General features: G+C 38.6%; 1 protein-coding gene across 1 annotated transcript in view; it reads right to left on the reverse strand.

The window, feature by feature from the left end:
• Window positions 1–232: 232 nt before the first annotated feature.
• The window catches only part of LOC145089373 (uncharacterized), a 66,912-nt gene continuing 41,066 nt past the window's right edge, over window positions 233–26,078 (reverse strand). Inside the window, exons 2-4 of the mRNA XM_079027817.1 lie at window positions 5,693–5,986; window positions 5,116–5,599; window positions 233–271 (exon numbers count right to left, since the gene is read on the reverse strand). Of these exons, the coding sequence (XP_078883943.1) occupies window positions 233–271; window positions 5,116–5,599; window positions 5,693–5,986 (817 nt within the window). The remainder of the gene's footprint in view (window positions 272–5,115; window positions 5,600–5,692; window positions 5,987–26,078) is intronic.

Raw genomic sequence — 26,078 nt, forward strand, 5'->3', positions numbered from 1 at the left:
GCATAGACTTCTATTGTGGAACTCAAGAATTAAACAGTGCTCATAAAAGCTTTGCTAAATTGCATAGAATACTTCTATTGTGGAACTCAAGAACTAAACAATTCTTATCAAAGCTTTGCTAAATTGCATAGACTTCTATTGTGGAACTCAAGAATTAAACAGTGCTCATAAAAGCTTTGCTAAATTGCATAGAATACTTCTATTGTGGAATTCAAGAACTAAACAATTCTTATCAAAGCTTTGCTAAATTGTGTAGGCTTCTATAACGGAGCTAAAGAATTTAACAGTGCTCATCAAAATTTTGCTAAATTGCATAGACTTCAATTGTGGAACTCATGAAGTAAACAATGCTCATTAAAGAATTGGTAAATTTCATAGATTACTTCTATTGTGGATCTATTGAATTAAGCAATGCTCATCCAAGCTTTGATAAATGGCATCGACTTCTATTGTGGAACTTAAGAATTAAACTATACTCATCAAAGCTTGTCTAAATAGCATAGACTTCTACTGTAGAACTCAAGGATTAAACAATGCTCATCAAAGCTTTGCTAAATTGCATAGACTACTTCTATTATGGAACTCATGAATTAAACAATACTCATGAAAATTTTGCTAAATTTCATAGACTTCTATTGTGGAAATCAAGAATTAAACAACATTCATAAAATCTTTGCTATATTTCATAGACTTCTATTGTGGAACTCAAGAATTAAACAATGCTCATCAAAGCTTTTATAAATTGCATAGACTTCTATTGTGGAACTGACGAATTAAACATTGCTTATCAAACCTTTGCTTCAATTGCATAGACTTCTATTGTGGATCTCATGAATTAAAGAATTATCATCAACCCTTTGCTTAAATTGCATAGACTTCTATTGTGGAACTTGAGAATTAAGCAATGCTCATCAAAGCTTTGCTAAATTGCATCGACTTCTGTTGTCGAACTTAAGAATTAAACAATACTCATCAAAGCTTTGCTAATTTGCATAGACTTCTATTGTAGAATGTCACACCCCAAAACCGGAACGGCGGAAACATTCGGGGGCGGAGGACGTCATGTACAGTATCACAACAATGTAAAGTAGTAAACATGCAACAACATCATCCATTGCATTATTAGTATAATTTTACTTATAAGTGTATTCTTTCATAGTAAAAACATCATAATGAATACTCAAAATAAAAGACGAGTCTTGACTGCTCCGTCTTCTCTAAACCTTGCATCGGTACCTGTCTATTTGTGACCTGAGAACACATGTTATTTTGAAAGCGAGTATTAGCTTTAAAGCTGGTGAATTCATAAGTATTTAATGTCGTTATCTATATAAGTATTAATGAAAAGAAAGTCTTACAAGTAAAAGTGTAAACGTTTGAATTCCCTAGAAAATCCCATATTTCCTATTAGTATAAAAAGGTAGTCTTCTACCAAAACTAGACTGTTTTGAAAGTAGTCTTCTACCAAGATCTAAGTGAAAGAAAGTAAGCAAGTAAGTAGTCTTCTCACGAGACCCGATGTAAGTAAGTAGTCTTCTCACGAGACCCGCTGTATGTCTGTAGTCTTCTCACGAGACCCGCTGTAAGTAAGTAAGTAGTCTTCTCACGAGACCCGCTGTAAGTAAGTAGTCTTCTCACGAGACCCATTGTAAGTAAGTAATAATATGATTGGTAGTCCCTATTCTACGTTTGGAACTAAAGGTGACTTCCGCAACGAATCGCTAGGTCGAAATCCATATTTATTACCAAATCATATATAAGCCTAAACTATACCTATAACAGCTTACTAGGGATATATGAACGTATACCTTTGCTACCCAAAGGTACTGAACTGACTGATCAGAACTATTATGTCCGTATATGTACACACGATATATAACTAAATATTTAAACGACCTTCATATGGATACCCGATAGCCACCAGACCACATCCCAACGAGGAAAAGGAAATAAAGCGGGTTAGCCTTCCTAAGTCCTTTAAACATTACTTATATAACTATGCATTTACAGGCAAGCTTTTAACAAGGCATCTATGTAAAAGTATCCATGTAAGTGTATACATGTATATTTATCTCTTCATATAGCATTTAGTATAGACTCATGTATGAACTGACTCTGGTGTAATTCCTTGTAATAGGAATAGCAAGTAGTATCTCCTAACTATACCTATAATAGTTACTAGTAATGTACAAGTATCAACGAAGGTATACCTTTGCTAGCCAAAGGAACTGAATTGACTGAGGGTAATTTTATGTCTATATATGTATACATGATATATAACTAATAGTTAAACGACCTTCACATGGATAACCGATACCCTAAAGCCACATCCCAACGAGGAAAAGGAAATAAGGTGAGCTAGCCTTCCTAAGTCCTTCAAACATTACTTATATAACTATACATATATAGGCATGCTTTTAACAATTTAAAAGTATAAAAGAAGCTTTGTAAAACATTTAAGGGTTTTGAATAAGAAATAAATAATAATGACTTGATGTCATTTTATAAAGCATTTCAAAAGTAATTCCTTTCATAACAATGTATAACAGAGTTTGGAAGAAAACATACAGAATGTAGTACAGTTTAATAAAAAGTTGTTAAACAAGTAAAACGTTTTAGAAAGCCATTTGAAGTAATCAGTTTGATAAAACAGCTAGAAGTGTAGTAAATCCATTTGTATGTTGGTTATTAATCACATGCGATTGATATAATAACTAGCATGATTTAACTTGTGTTCCCCCTCCATAAAATCATTTAAAAACATTTAGAACATTAATTAAGGGGTATGAACTCACCTGATGTGGGTGATTCAAACGGGTATGCGTGTAAGGATGAGAAGTTCCACGAATGATGTCCCGAGACACAATAAATCCTAAATGACATATAAGGACACATATTGACATGAATATAGTGTTTATAAACAACTATATGAAAGGAAATGCCTTTCAGGACTAGGAAACACCTTGATTAAGTGTTGGAATCACATGAGGGAAGTGAAATGGCATCTAAAGGTGTTTATGGTCATGAGACCAACTCTATTAGAGTTTATGGTCGTAAACCCATGAGTTTACGGCCATAAACTCATGGCACTCCTTCCAATTTGTGGTTTGATATCCTAAAAGTCATAATGAAGCATCCTAACTTCAAGTCTAAGCCTTAGGAAGTGTTTGTGGCATCAATACACTCTTAAATGGAGTTTACGGCCCATGGACCACTTCTCCATGTGATTGCGGTCGTAAACCCATATGGATGATGGTATTTTGATGTTTTCAAGTACTTAGCACATCAAGGTAAGGGACTAGGCTAGTTTCCAAGCATAAGGAAGGAATTTTGGGCAACTTTGCACCATAAAATGGAGTTTACGGCCTTGGGTGATCCTTGGCCGTAAACTCTCACCCAATCCTTGTTTCTTGAGCATAACAAGTTAGAAGAAGAGTACTTACAATCTAGGAGCTTGAAGGGTCGGTTTTGGCCAAGAACACTAGTGTGTGTTCTTGGTGTTTCCTGAAGATCTAAGAAAACATGATTTTTGTGGATGAAATCATGAGAGAATGCTAGATTAAGTGGTGTATCAACTAATAAAGGATGAATACTTACTAGTTTTGAAGATCTAAGGTGATTGTTTTTATGATAGTTGAGAGAGAATGACGGAAAATTCGGCCAAGAACTGAAGAAATGAGAAGAAATGACCCAATGCCCTATATATACTCTTGAGTTTACGGCCACATGAGTTTATGGCTGTAAACTCATGGTCTTGTGGCCGCGAACTCATTTAGATGGGGTTAGGGTTCGTTTTGATACATTGTGGTTGTAGCAGGTACTTTCTAACACTTATTCCTGAAGTGTGTTAGGCTCAAAACTCCTTAGAATGGCCTGTAACCAGGCTAGAACTCTATACTAATGATTTTGACACTCAGTTGTGTTGACTGGCTGAGCTTATAAATTAAAAATTTCCGGGTTGTCAAATCATCCCCCTGTTAGAGGGAATTTCGTCCCGAAATTAACTTTCTTAGCAATACTACTGGGGTTGCTTTCTTCCAATTGGCAGAATACTCACTCGTAGACTTGGCAACTTCGCCCTCCTGTTCATGATAGGATGCATACTTGGTCCATCTATCATTACCTCGTGTATACAAGCCGTATATAATTAGGATTAGTAAGACGTTCGGATGTGCAACTCTGCCCCAGGTCCACAACCCAACAAGGAACAGGAGAAAGGGCGGAAACACACATACTAAGTCTACGTAATCATAATCATATACCACCCTTGCGTATACACTAATTAGTAATAGGTGGGCTGCATTCGTCCATAGCCTCTGTGCTCAAACTTGGTCTGCTGGACGAGTGGTATTTCGGGGAGGTTTGCTGGTTCCTTCGGAAAGGATTAGAAACATGAGGTACTCTACGCATGAGTACTTTGGAGTTCTGGAACGACGACTTTACTACAAAGATGATTTCGGAGAAAAAGATTTACGCACGAATCCTGGTATCGTGAGGATCGAATGGACTCTAGTCGTATGATGAAATCAGAATGACTTGGAAATAAAGGCACTAGATTTGATCAAACGGCGTTACAGACAAAACACAACAGTGCGACTCTTAACAGAGTTATAGTATTATAGATTTACTACAAGACTATTGTTGCGGACTAGGTATACTACAAAAGACATGTATACGCAGCACGGGGATCCCTTAACTGACAGGACCTCGCAAAAGATAAGACTCTAGTTGCACTAGTTCTAAACAGTTTATGAGTCGGTTACAATGAATGCCGTAGATTATACTCTAACATGGGTCCGGAGCAGTCTCTCCTTCGGCGGTGATCGTTAGCATCCTTCCGTCTGTGCCAGCATTCGCTGCCTCTGGGCAGTTTCTTTTGTAGTGACCCACCTTGCCACAACTGTAGCAAGCCTAGGTCATACCAGCGTTGGGTACTTGGTTGATCGGTCTTGCTGGATTCTTGCAGTAACATATGGTGTGTCCCTTTTTGTTGCAGTTTAAGCACTGCATCTCTCGACAAGGTCCATGGTGGTGATAGTTGCATTTGTTGCACTTTGGGAGATTACTCGCATATTGCTTTGCTGGTAATGGGTTAGTAGAGACTATTGTAGGTACTGTAGCAGCATTGACTGTAACTTGTTGTTGTTTCCTTGAGGATCCTTGTGAGGACTCGTCTTTCCTCTTGTTCTTGTTGTTGTTTCCTTCTTGTTGATCTTGTACATAAACTTTTGCGTTCCGGTGGTTTCCGTGGTCAATCAGAGATTGTGCTAGTTCTTTGGCACTATCGAAAGTATCGGGCCTTGATGCTAACACGCTTGACTGAATTTGGGGAGACAGCCCCCAAATATACCTCTCTAATTTCTTGCTCTCAGGGGCAACCATATCCGGGCACAGGTTTGCCAGATCACAGAATCTACCCGTATAGGTTGATATATCGGTACCAACCATTTCAAGACTCCAAAGTTCCTGTTCGAGCTTTTGAATTTCCCCTCGAGGACAATACTCTCTCATCAGCATGGCTTTCAAGTTTTCCCAGCTGATAGAATTTGCCACTACAATAGTCAGAGACTTAACATGGCCATTCCACCAAGTTAACGCTCTGTCAAAAAAGGTATAAGTAGCAAACTTGACCTTGTTGCCCGCTGGACAGGCACAGATCTCAAAGACTGCTTCTGTCTTTTCAATCCACTACCTTAAGACCATAACCCCACCAGTTCCATTGAAGTTTCGGGGTTTAGCATTCGTAAAATCCTTGTAGGTGCATTCCCGGGGATGCCCATGGCTCTCGCCATGATGAGAAGGAGGTGCACCCGTTCCCGATCCACTAGGGACAAGAGTATTGATGGCTGACACGAGAGCTGCTACTGCTGCCGTGAAGGCTGCTTGGAACATGGCAGTGTCGAAAGGAGGAGGTGGGTGAGGTGGTGGTATAGGCGTTTCTTTATTAGGGTTACGCCTTGGATTCCTGCGAGGCGGCATCTTTTGACTATACGATTAAAAGATGTCAACACGGTAAGAATAAATGAATAAGGAGGGTGACTCACGGACTAACTCTCCATAGTCCAACAGCACAATTTAATAACACGTTTGAATGAGGATCTAGTATTGAAAGGTGAAGGCATTTGAGCAATAATGTCCATACGATTTGGTATCTGTCAAAAATACTAGAATTATAGATGTAACATGTTCTGGAAAAGTGGCCTAGGAGTAGGCCTTATATTAACCATTGATGGGAAAGTTTTGACAGGTCAACGACCTAATCAAGACCTAATAGATCTAAGATTTACAATTATAGGAAATTAGACTAGATTTTTACATAAACTAGGTTATATCCGAAGGAGAAGTCCATGAGATTCTATCGGCGACGAGAACTACCAGAAAAGTCTTCAGTAGAGTGATCATTCGAAGCGATTGGGTGATCATTCTCTGGCTCCTCTCTGAGCCATCCAACATTATCGTGGTTAGGGTAGTACAGGTTGTCGTGGGGATGGGATCCAATCATGATATCTACATGAGAAATGGGATAATAAGAACTAACTAAATAGACGAACTAACTTAGATAATTATAAGATGATCCTTATTAGTTGCTTCAATACTTTTTTAGTGCATACCAGTTATATATATTTAGGATAGGATAGACCTTCGAATAAGTGACCTTAACTCTAAGCCCCCAACTCAACGAGGACAGAACATAAAGCAAAGATCCACAGATTCAAAGTCTATAATATCCTAGTACATATAACCTTAGTGTATCCACTTAAACAACTATTGACATACTAATAAAAATCTATTTAGTTCTCAGATAAGTAATTACAGTAGCACTAAATACCCCTATGGTATTTCATTGTGGAAATGTTGGTAAGTTTTTAGATTTGTTGTCACATCACAACCATTCTTGGGCATATGCTAATCACTCCTCGGACCAGCATAGTTGATCAGGCTATGCCATTCCCAGGACTGACCATACATCCCCAAGCTTAATTGTGATATTCAACAATCGTAATACTTTTGTTCTTGTCCTTGTGACATGGATTTTAGTATGAATGCAGGCACGTATACCAAATCAAATATTTTATTATTTAAAAGTATAAACTCTTGGTCATAGTATTTTTAATCCCATTGTATTTATAGTTAGTATATCTTTTATGGGTTGATATACTTAATTCACTATAAACAATGCTCTGATACCAATCTGTCACACCCCAAAACCGGAACAGCAGAAACTTTTGGGGGCGGAGGACGTCATGTACAGTATCACAACAATGTAAAGTAGTAAACAAGCAACAACATCATCCATTGCATTATTAGTATAATTTTACTTACAAGTGTATTCTTTCATAGTAAAAACAACATAATGAATACTCAAAATAAAAGACGAGTCTTGACTGCTCCGTCTTCTCTAAACCTTGCATCGGTACCTGTCTATTTTTGACTTGAGAACACAAGTTATTTTGTGACAACCCGAAATTTATCCCGTCATTGTTGACCACATCTTCCGTTAATAAGACCGCTTTATTACTTGTCCGTTAACCTTTTGGACTAGGTTAATTAAATTGGGCCTTTTTATTATGACTTCATAAGGGCTGAAACAAGTTAGAAACACCCTCAATAATTCCTTGAAAAGTTTTAGTTACAACCAAGTCAAAATAAGACCATTTAATCGGGTGTGACCAAAAGCCCCGTTTAACGTCAGTATCGGGTAGATTTCCACCGAGCCACAAACTCAAACCCCTATATAAGGGTGAGTGGACTCCATTTGAGACTTTCCACTCTCTCTCTACACTCTCTCTCTCTCTACAACTTGCTTTCGATCCAAAAACGCCCATTTCGAGCCCCAAACTAGTAAGTAATCTACCCTAACTTGTTGTTTAGCTCATTTAACATGCAAATTCGTGTTTAAGACATCAAATAGGGCCAAGTCATGTGTTTACGGCCCAAGAACACTCTTGGACCGTAAACACCCATAAGTGGGGTTTTGAAGCCCCAAAACCCTTCCAAATCACTCTTAGGGCTTAGATATGACTTGTAGACATGCATGTACGAGCTTAGAACATCAAAACCTTATTATATGGAGAGTAAACTTGAGTTTACGACCCAAGAACACTCTTGGACTATAAACCCCTCTTCAAGGGCCGTGAACACCTTTTAAGGTGTTAGAATTGCCCTCAAACACCTCTTATGACTTGGGATTGTCTAGAGGCAACCACCATTGAAGTAAAGGCATTAAACATCAAAGAAACAATGGACATAGGACTTTACGGCCGTAAACCCCCCTAGGATTCGTCCATGGGCCGTAAACTCCCAAAAAGAGGCCAAATGATGCCCTAACTTCCCTATACGACTTCGAAAAATGCATAGAACTTTATTCTCTATCATTTAAGACCTTAATACACAAAAGGAAAGGGCATGGAAGAGTTTACGGCAATAAACTCCTTGTTTATAGTCATAAACTCCTTAAACTTGTCCATTTGGTGATTAAACCACTCCCTATGCCCTAGAATTGAACCTAGCCAAATTCCCCTAGTGAGATAAGACCTTAAATCACCCAAGAGCACACCACCCACAAGTTTACGGCCATAAACTCATGGGGATATGGTCTTAGGGCCGTAAACTCTATAAAGAGTTTACTCTTGAAGAGTAAACTCCCTAACTAGGCCATACACTCCCTTATTTGCAACCCAATAGCCTCCTAGCACTTGACCAAAGTGTTTTCTGCACATTAGGATGCGTATACGTGTTTAATTAGTATTATAATTACTAATTGTATGTAAACATATGTCATCATATGTTAATAGGTCACTAAGTGTGTTCAAGTCTCTAATTGACATCGAGCACCCAACCGGCACCTCCGCCCGATCCACTTACAACAGGTGAGTTCATACCCCTGAATTAACCTTTTTAAATTTTTTTACATGCTTTTATGGGGGGGGGGGGAATACAAGTTAAAACATGCTAGTTATCATATCAACCATATGTGATTAATAACCCGCATGCACAAGGATTTATCACACTTTCAGCTGTTTCACCAAGTATAATACTATAGATGGTTTTCCAAAACGTCTTTACTTACTTAAAACTTTTCTCAAATTGTCTCTCGTACTGTATATTTTACTTCTAACCCCGTTACAGCAGTGTGTTAAACAAAGGTTTTCTTTACTTATATTGTGTTATCAAATTATATTCAAAACGTGTTTTTGAACGGTTTTCAAACCTTGTTTTACATAACGATATCAAGTCGTAAATTCTTATTTTTAAAGGTTTTCCAAAGGTTTTACCAAGGTTTTCTTCTATACTTCTATGCTTCTACTTCGATAAATGCATGCCCGTATTTGTATAGTTATATAAATAATGTTTAAAAGACTTTGGAAGGCTAGTTCACCCTATTTCCTTTTCCTCGTTGGGATGTGGTTTGGTGGGTACCGAATATCCGTCCGAAGGTCGTTTAAACATTAGTTATATATCATGTATACACGTATAGACATAAAGGTTTACATCGACCAGTTCATTTCCCTTGGGTAGCAAGGGCATCCTTCCATTCACCATTCATATTTCAGAGACACTAGTAACTATTATAGGAATAGTTAGGAGGTTCTATTTACTCTTTCTAGTACGAGAATTCCAAAGGAGTCAGTTCATTCGTGAGTCTATATCATTACTCCAGCGCCTCTAATAGAATTCAGAATACAAGATGCATCTTCACGACACGGATTTCCATGTTGTCAAGATGGTAACCAGGGTCTCCTGGAGGGAGAGCGGGCATTGTGTGTATAGATTTATACGAGACTGACACTCCCGCACCCTGATTGCTAGCTACTGTCCATGGCCTACCAAGCCAAGGGGTGACAAATGTCACATTTATTCCGACGCTTGCAGGGTGCCAAGTACTCTAGTGTCAATCAGTATGGTTACGAGTATCTCCATGTTTACCTTATAATTCATGGCCTTAAGGTAATGAGAATCAACACTGTACTTCGAGACATTCCACTTAGGGTTACCAGACGTTTTAGACTTTACTAGCTGTTTGGTTCCTTCGATACTGTTTGAAGTCTGTATTTCTTTGTTTTAGACCTTGCTAGGTGTATCGTTCGTTTGATACTGTATGGGGTCTGTGTTTCTTTGTTTTAGACCTTGCTAGCTGTATCGTTCATTTGATACTGTCTGGGGTCTGTGTTTCTTTGTTGTAGACCTTGCGAGCTGTATTGTTCATTTGATATTGTCTGGGGTCTGTGTTTCTTTATTTTAGACCTTGCTAGTCGTATCGTACATTTGATACTGTCTGGGGTCTATAGTTCCTTTTGTTAGACTGAGCCAGGCGTATCATTCATTCGATACTCTCCTGGGGTCTATGATTTCTTTTGCCTTAGTCAGCAGTACTTTCTGCTGAGACATACGTTATTTTCCCTAGGATTTTACTAGTGATATTCTCCTACTATCTTTAAAGTCAAATACCTTATTTTGGTAGTGATAGTATTTCAGGGAAAATTTCTCTTAAAAACATAACACTGTCGAGTCTTGGTAGAGGACTGCTTTTAATTAGAAAATATAGGATTTTCTGGAAAGGACGCTAATACACCGTAGATTCTAAACTACTACTTCTTATAAAGTTATTTTGAATAAAATGCTTACTTACGCAAATGACACTAAATACTTATGAACTCACCAGCATTTATAAAAATGTTGATACTCGCTTTCAAAATAACTTGTATTCTCAGGTCAGCAATAGACAGGTACACCCGGGAGCTTTTATGAAGCCAGCCTAGAACCGAGCTGCGTCTATACTAGTTTCTGTATTACTTTGATGTCTCTATAAAATGTAACTTATGTAAAACTATCACTATTAAAGCAATGATTGTTGTACTTTGATTACTTTACTGCATATGTTGTGATACTTGACATGACGTCATCCACCCCAGAACATTTCCGCCATTCCGGTTGTGGGGTTTGACAGATTGGTATTAGAGCATTGTTTATAGTGAGTTCAGTATATCAATTCATAAAAGATATACAGCCTATAAATACATAGGGATAAAACATTCTGACCAAGAATTATAATTTAAAATATAACCATATTTTACCAAAGTATAAGAACATCCAGAATCTAAATACTCGAACAAAGTATCACAAGAAGAACAAAAATAAAAGTCTTCGGATGTTGAGCATTATCGTCAAACCTGGGCAGTTATGTAATCGTAAGCTGGAATAAATGTAACCTGATCAACTACATTTATTCGAGATGTGATGAACGTGTGCTTGGGAGTGATAGTGGTGTTGCAACGAGTCTGAAAATTACCAACTTGGAATGCTAGAGCCAAACATAAAGTTTAAAATACTATGAGAGTATTATGGAATACTAAAAGACTCACATTAATCCCAGAATCATATTCAGAAGTTAAGAACCAAACAAGAAATTAAAATACCATAGGGGTATTTTAGGATCCACAGATAACCTTGTGTGAATAACTAAAAAGATCCTTATCGATATTACAGAGGGTATACTCCCAAGGTTATATATAATAAGGATCCCATAGACTAAGAATGTGTGGTTTCGCTCTACTTCCTTTTCCTCGTTGGGATGTGGATATAGAGTAGTATCACATATTCGAAGGCCTATCGGATCTAAGCTATATATAATTTGTGTACCCTATGTAATTGTAGCAGGACTCGATATGGATCACCCAGTGAAATGTTAATAATCTCTTCGGATTCTTTAGACATTTCCATTCTCGCACGAACCCTGTAGAAAACCCTATACACTTCAGTGTTCGACAGAAGAGTTGGTTCAGACCCAGAAGAAGTTCATTGAGAAGATTTCCAATTCGGAAATAAATGAACTAGGTCGAGACTATTGAAACCACCAAGTGCATATACCTTTTTAGGGACATCGGTGGGAAATTCGCCTGAACTTCCAAGATTTCCGGTCATCCATCATGAAGCGATGACACCCAGAGTCAGGATTGGAAGTAGGACGGAGTAGAAATTCAATATGTCTACACGAGAAGAGAACCCTAGGCAACTACCCGAAAGAAACCAACGCCGATCCCAGTCATGGATATGAGGTAGATAGAGGGAGCCAGTACATGGAACCCGAGAAGTGTCTTTTCCTCGTATTCGTCACGCTAATACATCCATAAAATAATACAGTTTAGTGAGTTAGTGATTACACTACTCACACTATGTGTTAGGTAAATCGCCTTTTCCCGTCGCAAGTAATACGACTAGATCGGATCTCAAAACCTCGATTGAGGATGTTTAGCCATAAGTCTTCATGAGCCTTTTTCTTCTGTGATTTTCGTTTCGAACTTCCCTCAAATCTTTCCAAGTCGGAGGGTGAAACTTTCTAGCATAAAGATAACTTAGTAGGAACGACCCCCATCTTATGGCTTTCCGATATTCTTACTCCTACCTTGATACCCGGACTACATCATAGGGATGTAGGTCGACACTCAGACAACCAACATCCGAGGCGCGGGAAAAATTTATGCCTAATATAGTAAGGATAGATACGTCCAGGGTTAACCATCGTCTCTCACCAGCTTGTATTCCTTTCCGTGTAGCAAAACCATGCCTCCAAAGAAGCGTAACCAATCCACTGGCAAGAAACCTACTCTCCTATTCGATGAAGCTACGTTCCAAGCTGCAGTCTCGGCAGCCGTAGCAGCTGTCATGGCTCATCTGAATGCTAACAACGCCAATGTTAGCAAGAGCCCTATCGGGACTCCCGATCTTAGTAATGGACAATGGCAACCAACACCTGCATACCTAACCACTCAAGAACCTCAGCCAACTCCACTAAAGAGAAAGTTCAAGAGCGAGAAAGGAGGTACCTCGGCCCAACGACCTTCCGAAGGTCAGCAAGCTGAGACAGTCAATACCCTTGTCAACCCTTCCATCCTGACTTCAAGAAGACCATACCTAGGAAGCCTTCCCCACTGCAGCAAGTGTAGCTACCATCATCATGGTATCTGTCGGGAACTCTTTTGTGCTAGGTGCAACATGAAGGGGAATACCGCTCGCGTCTGCAGAACCCCGATTGAGTTTATTACATCAACCACCAATGTGACGACCAATCCAGTATGCCATCTATGTGGTGGGATTGGACACTTCAAGAAGGACTGCCCAACTAAAGGAAACGACAAAGGCGCAGGAGGAGTCTAACTCTAAATGCCTAGGGAGAAGCATCAAGGAACCCGGTAGATTTTGGTACGTCTCTCAATCTCAGATAACTAACCGAATACATTAAAAGGCTAATTCTAAGTGTAGATACTCCCCCGTTAAGGCGAAAGTCGCAACACTGTTATAAAAATTAAAATTTCATCAAGTAAAGCTATAATGGCTTGAGATATACGTTAAGGCCAGGTATAATTAAGATGGATAGACCTAGAGTGAGTGATGATGGCTCATTTCCTGTTCCTCGTTTGGTTGTGGATTTATGGCGGAATCGCTCAGTCAACAGTCCTTCCCACCTTAATTATACATGACTAGTATATGTTAGGCAATTACAGAAAGGCCTCGTGAGAATCCATTCATGAAAGGTACCCTATTCAGAAACACTCAGGACCCTCTACAGTTCCGCATCAACTCTATCGGTCCAAGTATCCGCGAAAGTGATACACGAGACGAAACCCGAGACGCCTAGAACTTGTGTGCCCGTTCAGCACATGGCTCTATCGACCCTCATTTTATATCATGTCGATGTATGCTAACTTCGACGCCCCTATCAATCATGGTTCGACTTTGTGCAACCATGTGTAAATCCCTAGTGCTGTGTAAAAAGAACTTTCACCATAGCCATTTCGGCAAATAAAGGTTCTTCCGAACCTAAAAATAATGAAACCTAATGAGATCCGTCAGTCGTCCCTATTATCTCAAACCTTCCGAAGTACCCAAGAGAAGGGTACCGCGCGCTGTTAACCAACCCTTCTTAGACAGATAGGAACCGAAGCGAAACACACTGCAGGTATTCCAGAAGACGATAAGCACCCGAAGCATACTCCGTAGATCCCCCAGAAAGACCCTTCACACCTCACATTTAGGTTCTTGAAATCTAGAGGATAGAACTCATGGGGATGACTACTATAAAGTATATGCACTAGAGTGGTATATAATTCAGATCAATAAGATTTAAGATGTGTGCTTCCTCCCCACTCCTTGTTCCTCGTTAGGTTGTGGGTCTGGGGTGGAGTCGCACAACTGAACATCCTGTCGACCTCAATTATATATGGCTTGCATACACCAAGTATTAGTGGTTAAGCCAAGTATGAGCTCCACCACGAACCTCATAGTAAAACCCTTCATCCTATCCTATAGAATAGGAACTAGAGTTAAGAGAACCACTGCGGGTTGAGCTACTATAATGACCACAAATCCGAAATTTGTTGTCATCCCGGTTAAGCCAACATAGTAGCTAACACCCTCAGTTGGTAAAGAAATCTGAGTCGAAAGAGTCAAGGACATTGACTGCGACCATCCATCCACGCTTAATCCCCCGAATTGAGCATCTCAGCGGATATCTGGGAAATCTGAAAGCTGCGATAAGTTAAACTCTGAGAAGAGTGGATGAGGAGATTAGAAGTTCCGAGTAACGGAACCCTATACCTCTAGACTTAACCTAAATCAAGAAAACTCAGAATCCTCGGAAGAGTCGTTGCAGAAGGTGCTCGCACTACTCAGGCAATTTGTCCACCCGTTACCGACAAGTAGTGCCTAGGACACTTTTCCCCCTCGCGTAGAAGAAGTCACTGTCGCCCTGTAGACGATAGACTGCATTCTGCGAAGTGAATACTAGAATGCCTAGAACCACAGGATAACCTCCGCAGCCAAGAATACTTGAATAAAGTGCGAAAGTAGGTTGCATTAAGCCTTATAACTCAGATCCCGAAGAGATTATAGACTTGACACCAGTCTAGGTGTTAGCCGATGGGTTATACAAGAGTACGCGCTTTCTGCAACTGAAATGAAAGAACAGTTTAACAAACCGGATAATCAAACTATACATTTTTCACATGAGTAAACGTGTTTACAGTGTACAAACCTACTATACTTTGTAATCGTGAAACAACAAACAATTTTTAAGAAAATGTGGGATTTTCTTGGCGTATGTTACATTTTCAGAAACAGAAAGGAAACACGAACATTTTCACAAAAACAAAACTACTTATGAACTCACCAGCGTTATGCTGATTTTCAAAACCGCTTGTGTTCTCAGGTCAACGTTAGAACAGGTACTGAAGATCCTTTTTGCTCGAAGTCGGAATGCTCAGAAGACCCGTTTCATTTGTTCATATATATATATATATATATATATATATATATATATATACTATGTAACACAACTGTATAACTTTACTTTTGAAAACAATTGTAAAACTTTTATATGTAATGTAATGGTTGTTCTACTTTACTTACTATGTACATTGAATTTGATACTCAACGTGGAGTCAACCCCGGAAATGTTTCCGCCTTCGGTTTTCGGGGTGTGACAGATTGGTATCAGAGCAACCGACACTTTAGAGAAATGAGCATGTCTTAGAGACTCAGGGAACTACTAGGTGTTCCAAAAATACTATCTCGCGCAGAGATAGTAGAACCACCTCCCGAGGTAGTCCAACACTTCAGAAAATCTTTGAGGATTGAGTTAGCCCTGAGCAGAGCTTGCTATTCATGAAATAACAAAGCAAGTAAGAGCATGATTCTTTCCCGTTAGGAATCATATTGTGAAAGTGTCAACTAGACGATGATGAAAAGTTTAAAAACTTTCTAAACAATCGTCTGGTAAAACCCTATTTCGCCAACTACGAGGGTTTTCGTTAGAAACATCTCAAGAACCAGAAGTGCAGGTTCATTTCACACTAGGTTGAGATAGACCCCTGCTGCAAACAGATACCTGTAGACATCCAATTCATCCGATCATCCAGAAAACCTCCGAAAGACAATCGACAGGAAACACGAATTCAAAGACAACCCGAGCTTTCTAAGAACCAACTTGAAGGACTACACTCCTAGTATGAGAGAACGTTTGGAACTTCAGAATGGCGATCACGCCAGTGATGATCTCGCCATAGGAGTACACTATGTTCTAAGTACTTAAAAACTCTACCCTTCCGAGAGCTTAGGACCATCCGAGATCCTTTACAAAATTGGTCCAACCCTCATCAGACCACGACTACCTTCGGAAATTCCATAAGTTTCACCCCCAAATCAATCCACTTTGTAGACCTGAAAAGTGTTTGCCAGACGTCAATCTTTGTATCCCACTCATCTTGATAGAAACCATTGGGAACCCTAACTTCGTAGACGAACCTGTAGGAATCACTAACTAAACGAAGCGAAATCCGCATCCCGTAAGTGAAGGTTTGTTTGCAAAGGCTAGAGTCCACTTGGGAGTGCGAGGACCAACCGAATAGGAAGTGCCCTTATACCTCTGCCCGATTGTTCATGCCTACTTCCTTACCTAAACCCTAATTTCGGGACGAAATTCCCTATAACGGGGGGATGATGTGACAACCCGAAATTTATCCCGTCATTTTTGACCACATCTTCCGTTAATAAGACCGCTTTATTAATTGTTCGTTAACCTTTTGGACTAGGTTAATAAAATTGGGACTTTTTATTATGACTGCATAAGGGTTGAAACAAGTTAGAAACATCCTCAATAATTCCTTGAAAAGTTTTAGTTACAACCAAGTCAAAATACGACCATTTAATTGGGTGCGACCAAAAGCCCCGTTTAACGTCCGTATCGGGTAGATTTCCATCGAGCCACAAACTCAAACCCCTATATAAGGGTGAGTGGAATCCATTTGAGACTTTCCACTCTCTCTCTACACTCTCTCTCTACAACTTGCTTTCGATCTAAAAACGCCCATTTCGAGCCCCAAACTAGTAAGTAATCTACCCTAACTTGTTGTTTAGCTCATTTAACATGCAACTTCGTGTTTAATACATCAAATAGGGGCCAAGTCATTTGTTTACGGCCCAAGAACACTCTTGGACCGTAAACACCCATAAGTTGGGTTTTGAAGCCCCAAAACCCTTCCAAATCACTCCTAGGGCTTAGATATGACTTATAGACTTGCATGTACGAGCTTAGAGCATCAAAAACTTATTATATGGAGAGTACACTTGATTTTACGGCCCAAGAATACTCTTGAACCATAAACCCCTCTTCAAGGGCCGTGAACACCTTTTAAGGTGTTAGAATTGCCCTCAAACACCTCCTATGACTTGGGAAAATCACTAGAAGCAACCACCATTGAAGTAAAGGCATTAAACATCAAAGAAACATTGGAAATAGGAGTTTATGGCCGTAAACCCCCTAGGATTGGTCCATGGGCCGTAAACTCCCAAAAGGAGGCCAAATGATGCCCTAACTTCCCTATATGACTTGGAAAAATGCATAGAACTTTACTCTCTATCATTTAAGACCTTAATACACAAAAGGAAAGGGCATGGAAGAGTTTACAGCCATAAAATCCTTGTTTATAGCCATAAACTCCTTAAACTTGTCCATTTGGTGATTAAACCACTCCCTATGCCCTAGAATTGAACCTAGCCTAATTCCCCTAGTGAGATAAGACCTTAAATCACCCAAGAGCACACCACCCATGAGTTTACGGTCGTAAACTCATGGGGATATGGTCTTAGGGCCGTAAACTCTATAAAGAGTTTACTCTTGAAGAGTAAACTCCCTAACTAAGCCATACACTCCCTTATTTGCAACCCAATAACCTCCTTGCACTTGACCAAAGTGTTTTCTGCACATTTGGATGTGTATACGTGTTTAATTAGTATTATAATTACTAATTCTATGTAAACATATGTCATCATATGTTAATAGGTCACTAAGTGTGTTCAACTCTCTAGTTGACACCGAGCACCCAACCGGCACCTCCGCCCGATCCACTTACAACATGTGAGTTCATACCCCTCAAACACCTCTTATGACTTGGGATTGTCTAGAGGCAACCACCATTGAAGTAAAGGCATTAAACATCAAAGAAATAATGGACATAGGACTTTACGGCCGTAAACCCCCTAGGATTCGTCCATGGGCCGTAAACTCCCAAAAAGAGGCCAAATGATGCCCTAACTTCCCTATACGACTTAGAAAAATGCATAGAACTTTATTCTCTATCATTTAAGACCTTAATACACAAAAGGAAAGGGCATGGAAGAGTTTACGGCCGTAAACTCCTTGTTTATAGCCGTAAACTCCATAAACTTGTCCATTTGGTGATTAAACCACTCCCTATGCCCTAGAATTGAACCTAGCCTAATTCCCCTAGTGAGATAAGACCTTAAATCACCCAAGAGCACACCACCCACAAGTTTACGGCCGTAAACTCATGGGGATATGGTCTTAGGGCCGTAAACTCTATAAAGAGTTTACTCTTGAAGAGTAAACTCCCTAACTAGGCCATACACTCCCTTATTTGCAACCCAATAGCCTCCTAGCACTTGACCAAAGTGTTTTCCGCACATTAGGATGCGTATACGTGTTTAATTAGTATTATAATTACTAATTGTATGTAAACATATGTCATCATATGTTAATAGGTCACTAAGTGTGTTCAAGTCTCTAATTGACATCGAGCACCCAACCGGCACCTCCGCCCAATCCACTTACAACAGGTGAGTTCATACCCCTGAATTAAACTTTTAAATTTTTTTACATGCTTTTATGGGGGGGGGAATACAAGTTAAAACATGCTAGTTATCATATCAATCATATGTGATTAATAACCCGCATGGACAAGGATTTATCACACTTTCAGCTGTTTCACCAAGTATAATACTATAGATGGTTTTCCAAAACGTCTTTACTTATTTAAAACTTTTCTCAAATTGTCTCTCGTGCTGTATATTTTACTTCTAAACCAGTTACAGCAGTGTTTTAAACAAAGGTTTTCTTTACTTATATTCTGTTATCAAATTATATTCAAAACGTGTTTTTGAATGGTTTTCAAAGCTTGTTTTACATAACGATATCAAGTCGTAAATTCTTATTTTTAAAGGTTTTCCAAAGGTTTTACCAAGGTTTTCTTATATAGTTCTATGCTTCTACTTCGTTAAATGCATGCCTGTACTTGTATAGTTATATAAATAATGTTTAAAAGACTTAAGAAGGCTAGTTCGCCCTATTTCCTTTTCCTCGTTGGGATGTGGTTTGGTGGGTACCGAATATCCATCCGAAGGTCGTTTAAACATTAGTTATATATCATGTATACACGTATAGACATAAAGGTTTACATCGACCAGTTCATTTCCCTTGGGTAGCAAGGGCATCCTTCCATTCACCATTCATATTTCAGAGACACTAGTAACTATTATAGGAATAGTTAGGAGGTTCTATTTACTCTTTCTAGTACGAGAATTCCAAAGGAGTCAGTTCATTCGTGAGTCTATATCATTACTCCAGCGCCTCTAATAGAATTCAGAATACGAGATGCATCTTCAGGACACAGATTTCCCCGTTGTCAAGATGGTAACCAGAGTCTCCTGACTGCTAGCTACAGTCCACGGCCTACCAAGCCAAGGGGTATCAAATGTCACATTTATTCCAACGCTTGCAGGGTGTCAAGTACTCTAGTGTCAATCAGTATGGTTATGAGTATCTCCATGTTTACCTTATAATTCATGGCCTTAAGGTAATGAGAATCAACACTGTACTTCGAAACATTCCATTTAGGGTTACCGAACGTTTTAGACTTTATTAGCTGTTTAGTTCCTTCAATACTATTTGAAGTCTGTATTTCTTTGTTTTAGACCTTGCTAGCTGTATCGTTCGTTTGATACTGTCTGGGGTCTATGTTTCTTTGTTTTAGACCTTGCTAGCTGTATTGTTCATTTGATACTGTCTGGGGTCTGTGTTTCTTTGTTGTAGACCTTGCTAGCTGTATCGTTCATTTGATACTGTATGGGGTCTGTGTTTCTTTGTTTTAGACCTTGCTAGCCGTATCGTATCGTACATTTGATACTGTCTGGGGTCTGTAGTTCCTTTTGTTAGACTGAGCCAGGCGTATCATTCATTCGATACTCTCCTGGGGTCTATGATTTCTTTTGCCTTAGTCATCAGTACTTTCTACTGAGACATATGTTATTTTCCCTAGGATTTTACTAGTGATATTCTCCTATTTTCTTTAAAGTCAAATACCTTATTTTGGTTGTGATAGTATTTCAGGGAAAATTTCTCTTAAAAAAACATAACATTGTTGAGTCTTGGTAGAAGACTACTTTTAATTAGAAATTAAAGGATTTTCTGGAAAGGACGCTAATACACCGTAGATTCTAAACTACTACTTTGTATAAAGTTATTTTGAATAAAATGCTTACTTACATAAATGACACTAAATACTTATGAACTCGCCAGCATTTATAAAAATGCTGATACTCACTTTCAAAATAACTTGTATTCTCAGGTCAGCAATAGACAGGTACACCCGGGAGCTTTTGTGAAGCCAGCCTAAAACCGAGCTGCGTCTATACTAGTTTCTGTATTACTTTGATGTCTCTATAAAATGTAACTTATGTAAAACTATCACTATTAATGCAATGATTTTGTACTTTGATTACTATACTGCATATGTTGTGATACTTGACATGACGTCATCCAGCCCAAAACGTTTCCGCCGTTCTGGTTTTGGGGTGTTACATATTTTGAAAGCGAGTATCAACTTTAAAGCTGGTGAATTCATAAGTATTTAATGTCGTTATCTATATAAGTATTAATGAAAAGTCTTATAAGTAAAAGTGTAAACGTTTGAATTCCCTAGAAAATCTCATATTTCCTATTAGTATAAAAAGGTAGTCTTCTACCAAAACTAGATTGTTTTAAAAGTAGTCTTCTACCAAGACCTAAGTGAAAGAAAGTAAGCAAGGGATATATGAGCGTATAGCTTTGCTACCGAAAGGTACTGAACTGTATGATCAGAACTATTATGTCCGTATATGTACACATGATATATAACTAAATATTTAAACGACCTTCGGACGGATACCCGATACCCACCAGACCACTTCCCAATGAGGAAAAGGAAATAAAGCGGGTTAGACTTCCTAAGTCCTTTAAACATTACTTATATAACTATACATATACAGGCAAGCTTTTAGCAGGGTATCTATGTAAAATTATCCATGTAAGTGTATCCATGTAAGTGTATCTCTTCATATAGCATTTAGTATAGACTCATGTATGAACTGACTCTGGTGTAATTCCTTGTAATAGGAATAGCAAGTAGTATCTCCTAACTATACCTATAATAGTTACTAGTAATGTACAAGTATCAACGAAGGTATACCTTTGCTAGCCAAAGGTACTGAACTGACTGAGGGTACTTTTATGTCTATATATGTATACATGATATATAACTAATAGTTAAACGACCTTCGGACGGATAACCGATACCCTAAAGCCACATCCCAACGAGGAAAAGGAAATAAGGCGAGCTAGCCTTCCTAAGTCCTTCAAACATTACTTATATAACTATACATATATAGGCATGATTTTAACAATTTAAAAGTATAAAAGAAGCTTTGTAAAACATTTAAGGGTTTTGAACAATAAATAAATAATAATGACTTGATGTCATTTTATAAAGCATTTCAAAAGTAATTCCTTTGATAACAAAGTATAACAGAGTTTGGAAGAAAATATACAGAACGTAGTACAATTTAATAAAAAGTTGTTAAACAAGTAAAACGTTTTGGAAAGCCATTTGAAGTAATCAGTTTCATAAAACAGCTAAAAGTGTAGTAAATCCATTTGTATGCTGGTTATTAATCACATGCGATTGATATAATAACTAGCATGATTTAACTTGTCTTCCCCCCCCCCCCCCCGCCATAAAAGCATTTAAAAACATTTAGAACGTTGATTAAGGGGTATGAACTCACCTGATGGGGGTGATTCAAACGAGTATGCGTGTAAGGATGAGAAGTTCCACAAATGATGTCCTGAGACATAATAAATCCTAAATGACATATAAGGACACATATTGACATGAATATAGTGTTTATAAACAACTATATGAAAGGAAACGCCTTCTGGGACTAGGAAACACCTTGATCAAGTGTTGGAATCACATGTGATTCATCAAAGGGAAGTGAAATGGCATCTAAAGGTGTTTATGGTCATGAGACCAACTCCATTAGAGTTTACGGTCGTAAACTGTGACAACTCGAAATTTATCCCGTCATTTTTAACCACATCTTTAGTTAATAAAACCACTTTATTAATTGTCCGTTACCCTTTTGGACTAGTTTAATTGAATTGGGACTTATTATGACTTCGTAAGGGTTGAAAAAAGTTAGAAACGCCCTCAATAATTTCTTGAAAAATTTTAGTTACAACCAAGTCAAAATACGACCATTTAATTGGGTGCGACCAAAAGCCCCGTTTAACGTCAGTATCGGGTAGATTTCCACCGAGCCATAAACTCAAACCCCTATATAAGGGTGAGTGGACTCCATTTGAGATTTTTCACTCTCTCTCTACACTCTCTCTCTAGAAGTTGCTTTCGATCCAAAAACCGCCCATTTCGAGCCCCAAACTAGTAAGTGATCTACCCTAACTTGTTGTTTAGCTCATTTAACATGCAAATTCGTGTTTAAGACATCCAATAGGGGCCAAATCATGTGTTTACGGCCCAAGAACACTCTTGGACCGTAAACACCCATAAGTGGGGTTTTGAAGCCCCAAAACCCCTCTAAATTACTCCTAGGGCTTAGATATGACTTGTGGACTTACACCTTCGAGCTTAGAACACTAAAACCTTGCATTTTGGAGAGTAAACTTGAGTTTACGGCCCAAGAACACTCTTGGACTGTAAACCCCTCTTCAAGGGCCGTGAACACTTTTTAAGGTGTTAGAATTGCCCTCAAACACCTCCTATGGCTTGGGTAAATGTCTAGAATCAACCACAATTGAAGTAGGAGCTTTAAACATCAATTAAACCAAGGAATTAGGATTTTACGGCCGTAAACCCCCCTAGGATTGGTCCATGGGCCGTAAACTCCCAAAAGGAGGCCAAATGATGCCCTAACTTCCCTCTATGGCTTAGAAAAATGCATAGAACTTTATACCCTTCCATTTAAGACCTTAATACACATAAGGAAAGGGCATGTAAGAGTTTATGGCCATAAACTCCTAGTTTACTATCGTAAACTCCTCAAATGGTACTTATGTTGTTCAAAATCCATTCCAATGCCTTAAAACTAAGTCTAGGATCACCCCTCTAGAGTTTAAGACCATTAAGCATCCTAGAACACCCCCACCATGAGTTTACGACCGTAAACTCATGGGGAGTTGGTCATTTGGGCCGAAAACTCCATAAGGAGTTTACTCTTGAAGAGCAAAATCCATATACAAGTCATACACACCCTTAAATGTTACCCGGGACACTCCTAGCACTTGACCAAAGTGTTTTCCGCACATTAGGATGCATATACGTGTTTAGTTAGTATTATAATTACTAATTGTATGTAAACATATGTCATCATATGTTAATAGGTCACTAAGTGTGTTCAAGTCTTTACTTGACACCGAGCACCCAACCGGCACCTCCGCCCGATCCACTTACAACAGGTGAGTTCATACCCCATAATTAACCTTTTAAATGTTTTTACATGCTTTTATGGGGGGGGGGGAATACAAGTTAAAACATGCTAGTTATCATATCAATCATATGTAATTAATAACCTTCATGCACAAAGATTTATCACACTTTCAGCTGTTTTACCAAGCATAATACTATAGACGGTTTTCCAAAATGTCTTTACTTGTTTAAATCTTTTCTCAAATTGTCTCTCGTGTTGTATGTTTTACTTCTAAACCAGTTACAACAGTGTTTTAAACAAAGTTTTTCTTTACTTATATTGTGTTATCAAATTATATTCAAAACGTGTTTATGAACGGTTTTCAAAGCTTGTTTTACATAACGATATGAAGTCATAAATTCTTATTTTTAAAGGTTTTCCAAAGGTTTTACCAAAGTTTTCTTCTATACTTCTAGGCTTCTACTTAGTTAAATGCATGCCTGTACTTGTATAGTTATATAAATAATGTTTAAAAGACTTAGGAAGGCTAGTTCGCCCTATTTCCTTTTCCTCATTGGGATGTGGTCTGGTGGGTATCGGATATCCGTCTGAAGGGCGTTTAAACATTAGTTATATATCATGTATACACGTATAGACATAAAGGTTTACATCGACCAGTTCATTTCCCTTGGGTAGCAAGGGTATCATTCCATTCATCATTCATAGATCAGAGACACTAGTAATTATTATAGGAATAGTTAAAAGGTTTCTATTTACTCTTTCTAGTACGAGAATTCCAAAGGAGTCAGTTCATTCGTGAGTCTATATCATTACTCCAGCACCTCTAATAGAATTCAGAATACGAGATGCATCTTCAGGACACGGATTTCCGCGTTGTCAAGTTGGTAACCAGAGTCTCCTGGAGGGAGAGCGAGCATTGTGTGTATATAGATCTATACGGGACTGACACTCCCACACCCTGACTGCTAGCTAAAGTCCTCGGCCTACCAAGCAAAGGGGTGACAAATGTCACATTTATTCCGACGCTTGCAGGGCGTCAAGTACTCTAGTGTCAATCAGTATGGTTACGAGTATCTCCATGTTTACCTTATAATTCATGGCCTTAAGGTAACGAGAATTTAACACTGTATTTCTGAAACAACCCACTTAGGATTTCCCTTTGTTTTAGACCTTGCTAGCTATATCGTTCATTTGATACTGTCTGGGGTCTGTGTTTCTTTGTTTTAGACCTTGCTAGCTGTATCGTTCATTTAATATTGTCTGGGGTCTGTTTTTCATTGTTTTAGACCTTGCTAGCCGTATCGTTCATTTGATACCGTTTGGGGTCTGTGTTTCCTTTTGTTAGACTGAGCCAGGCGTATCATTCATTCAATACTCTCCTGGAGTCTATGATTTCTTTTGCCTTAGTCAGCAGTATTTCTGCTGAGGCATATGTTATTTTCCCCTAGTATTTTTACTGGTGATATTCTCCTACTTTCTTTAAAGTCAAATACCGTATTTTGGTAATGATAGTATTTCAGGGAAAGTTCCTCTTTAAAACATAACACTGTCGAGTCTTGGTAGAAGACTGCTTTTAATTAGAAAATATAGGATTTTCTGGAAAAGACACTAATACACCGTAGATTCTAAACTACTACTTTTCATAAAGTTATTTTGAATAAAATACTTACTTACACAAATGACACTAAATACTTATGAACTCACCAGCATTTATAAAAAATGTTGATACTCGCTTTCAAAATAACTTGTATTCTCAGGTCAGCAATAGACAGGTACACCCGGGAGCTTTTGTGAAGTCAGCCTAGAACCGAGCTGCATCTATACTAGTTTTTGTATTATTTTGATGTCTCTATAAAATGTAACGTATGTAAAACTATTACTATTAATGCAATGGTTGTTGTACTTTGATTACTATACTGCATATGTTGTGATACTTGACATGATGTCATCCACCCCAGAATGTTTCCGCCATTCCGGTTTTGGGGTGCGACATAAACCCATGAGTTTATGGCCGTAAACTCTTGGTACTCCTACCATTTTGTGGTTTGATGTCCTAAAAGTCATAATGAAGCATCCTAACTTCAAGTCTAAGCTTTAGGAAGTGTTTGTGGCATCAATACACTCTTAAATGGAGTTTACGGCCCATGGACCACTTCTCCATGTGATTGCGGCCGTAAACCCATATGGATGATGGTATTTTAATGTTTTCAAGTACTTAGCACGTCAAGGTAAAGGTCTAGGGTAGTTTCCAAGCATAAGGAAGGAATTTAGGGCAACTTTGCACCATATAAGGGAGTTTACGGCCTTGGGTGATCCTTGGCCGTAAACTCTCATCCAATCCTTGTTTTCTTGATGTTTTTGATACCTAAACATGTTAGTTCTAGTACATAACAAGTTAGAACAAGAGTACTTACAATCTAGGAGCTTGAAGGATCAGTTTTGGCCAAGAACACTAGTGTGTGTTCTTGGTGTTTCCTGAAGATCTAAGAAAACATGATTTTTGTGGATGAAATCATGAGAGAATG

Source organism: Lactuca serriola, chromosome 2, assembly GCF_051521515.1.
Source record: "Lactuca serriola cultivar US96UC23 chromosome 2, Lser_US96UC23_V15, whole genome shotgun sequence".
Taxonomy (NCBI): Eukaryota; Viridiplantae; Streptophyta; class Magnoliopsida; order Asterales; family Asteraceae; genus Lactuca; species Lactuca serriola.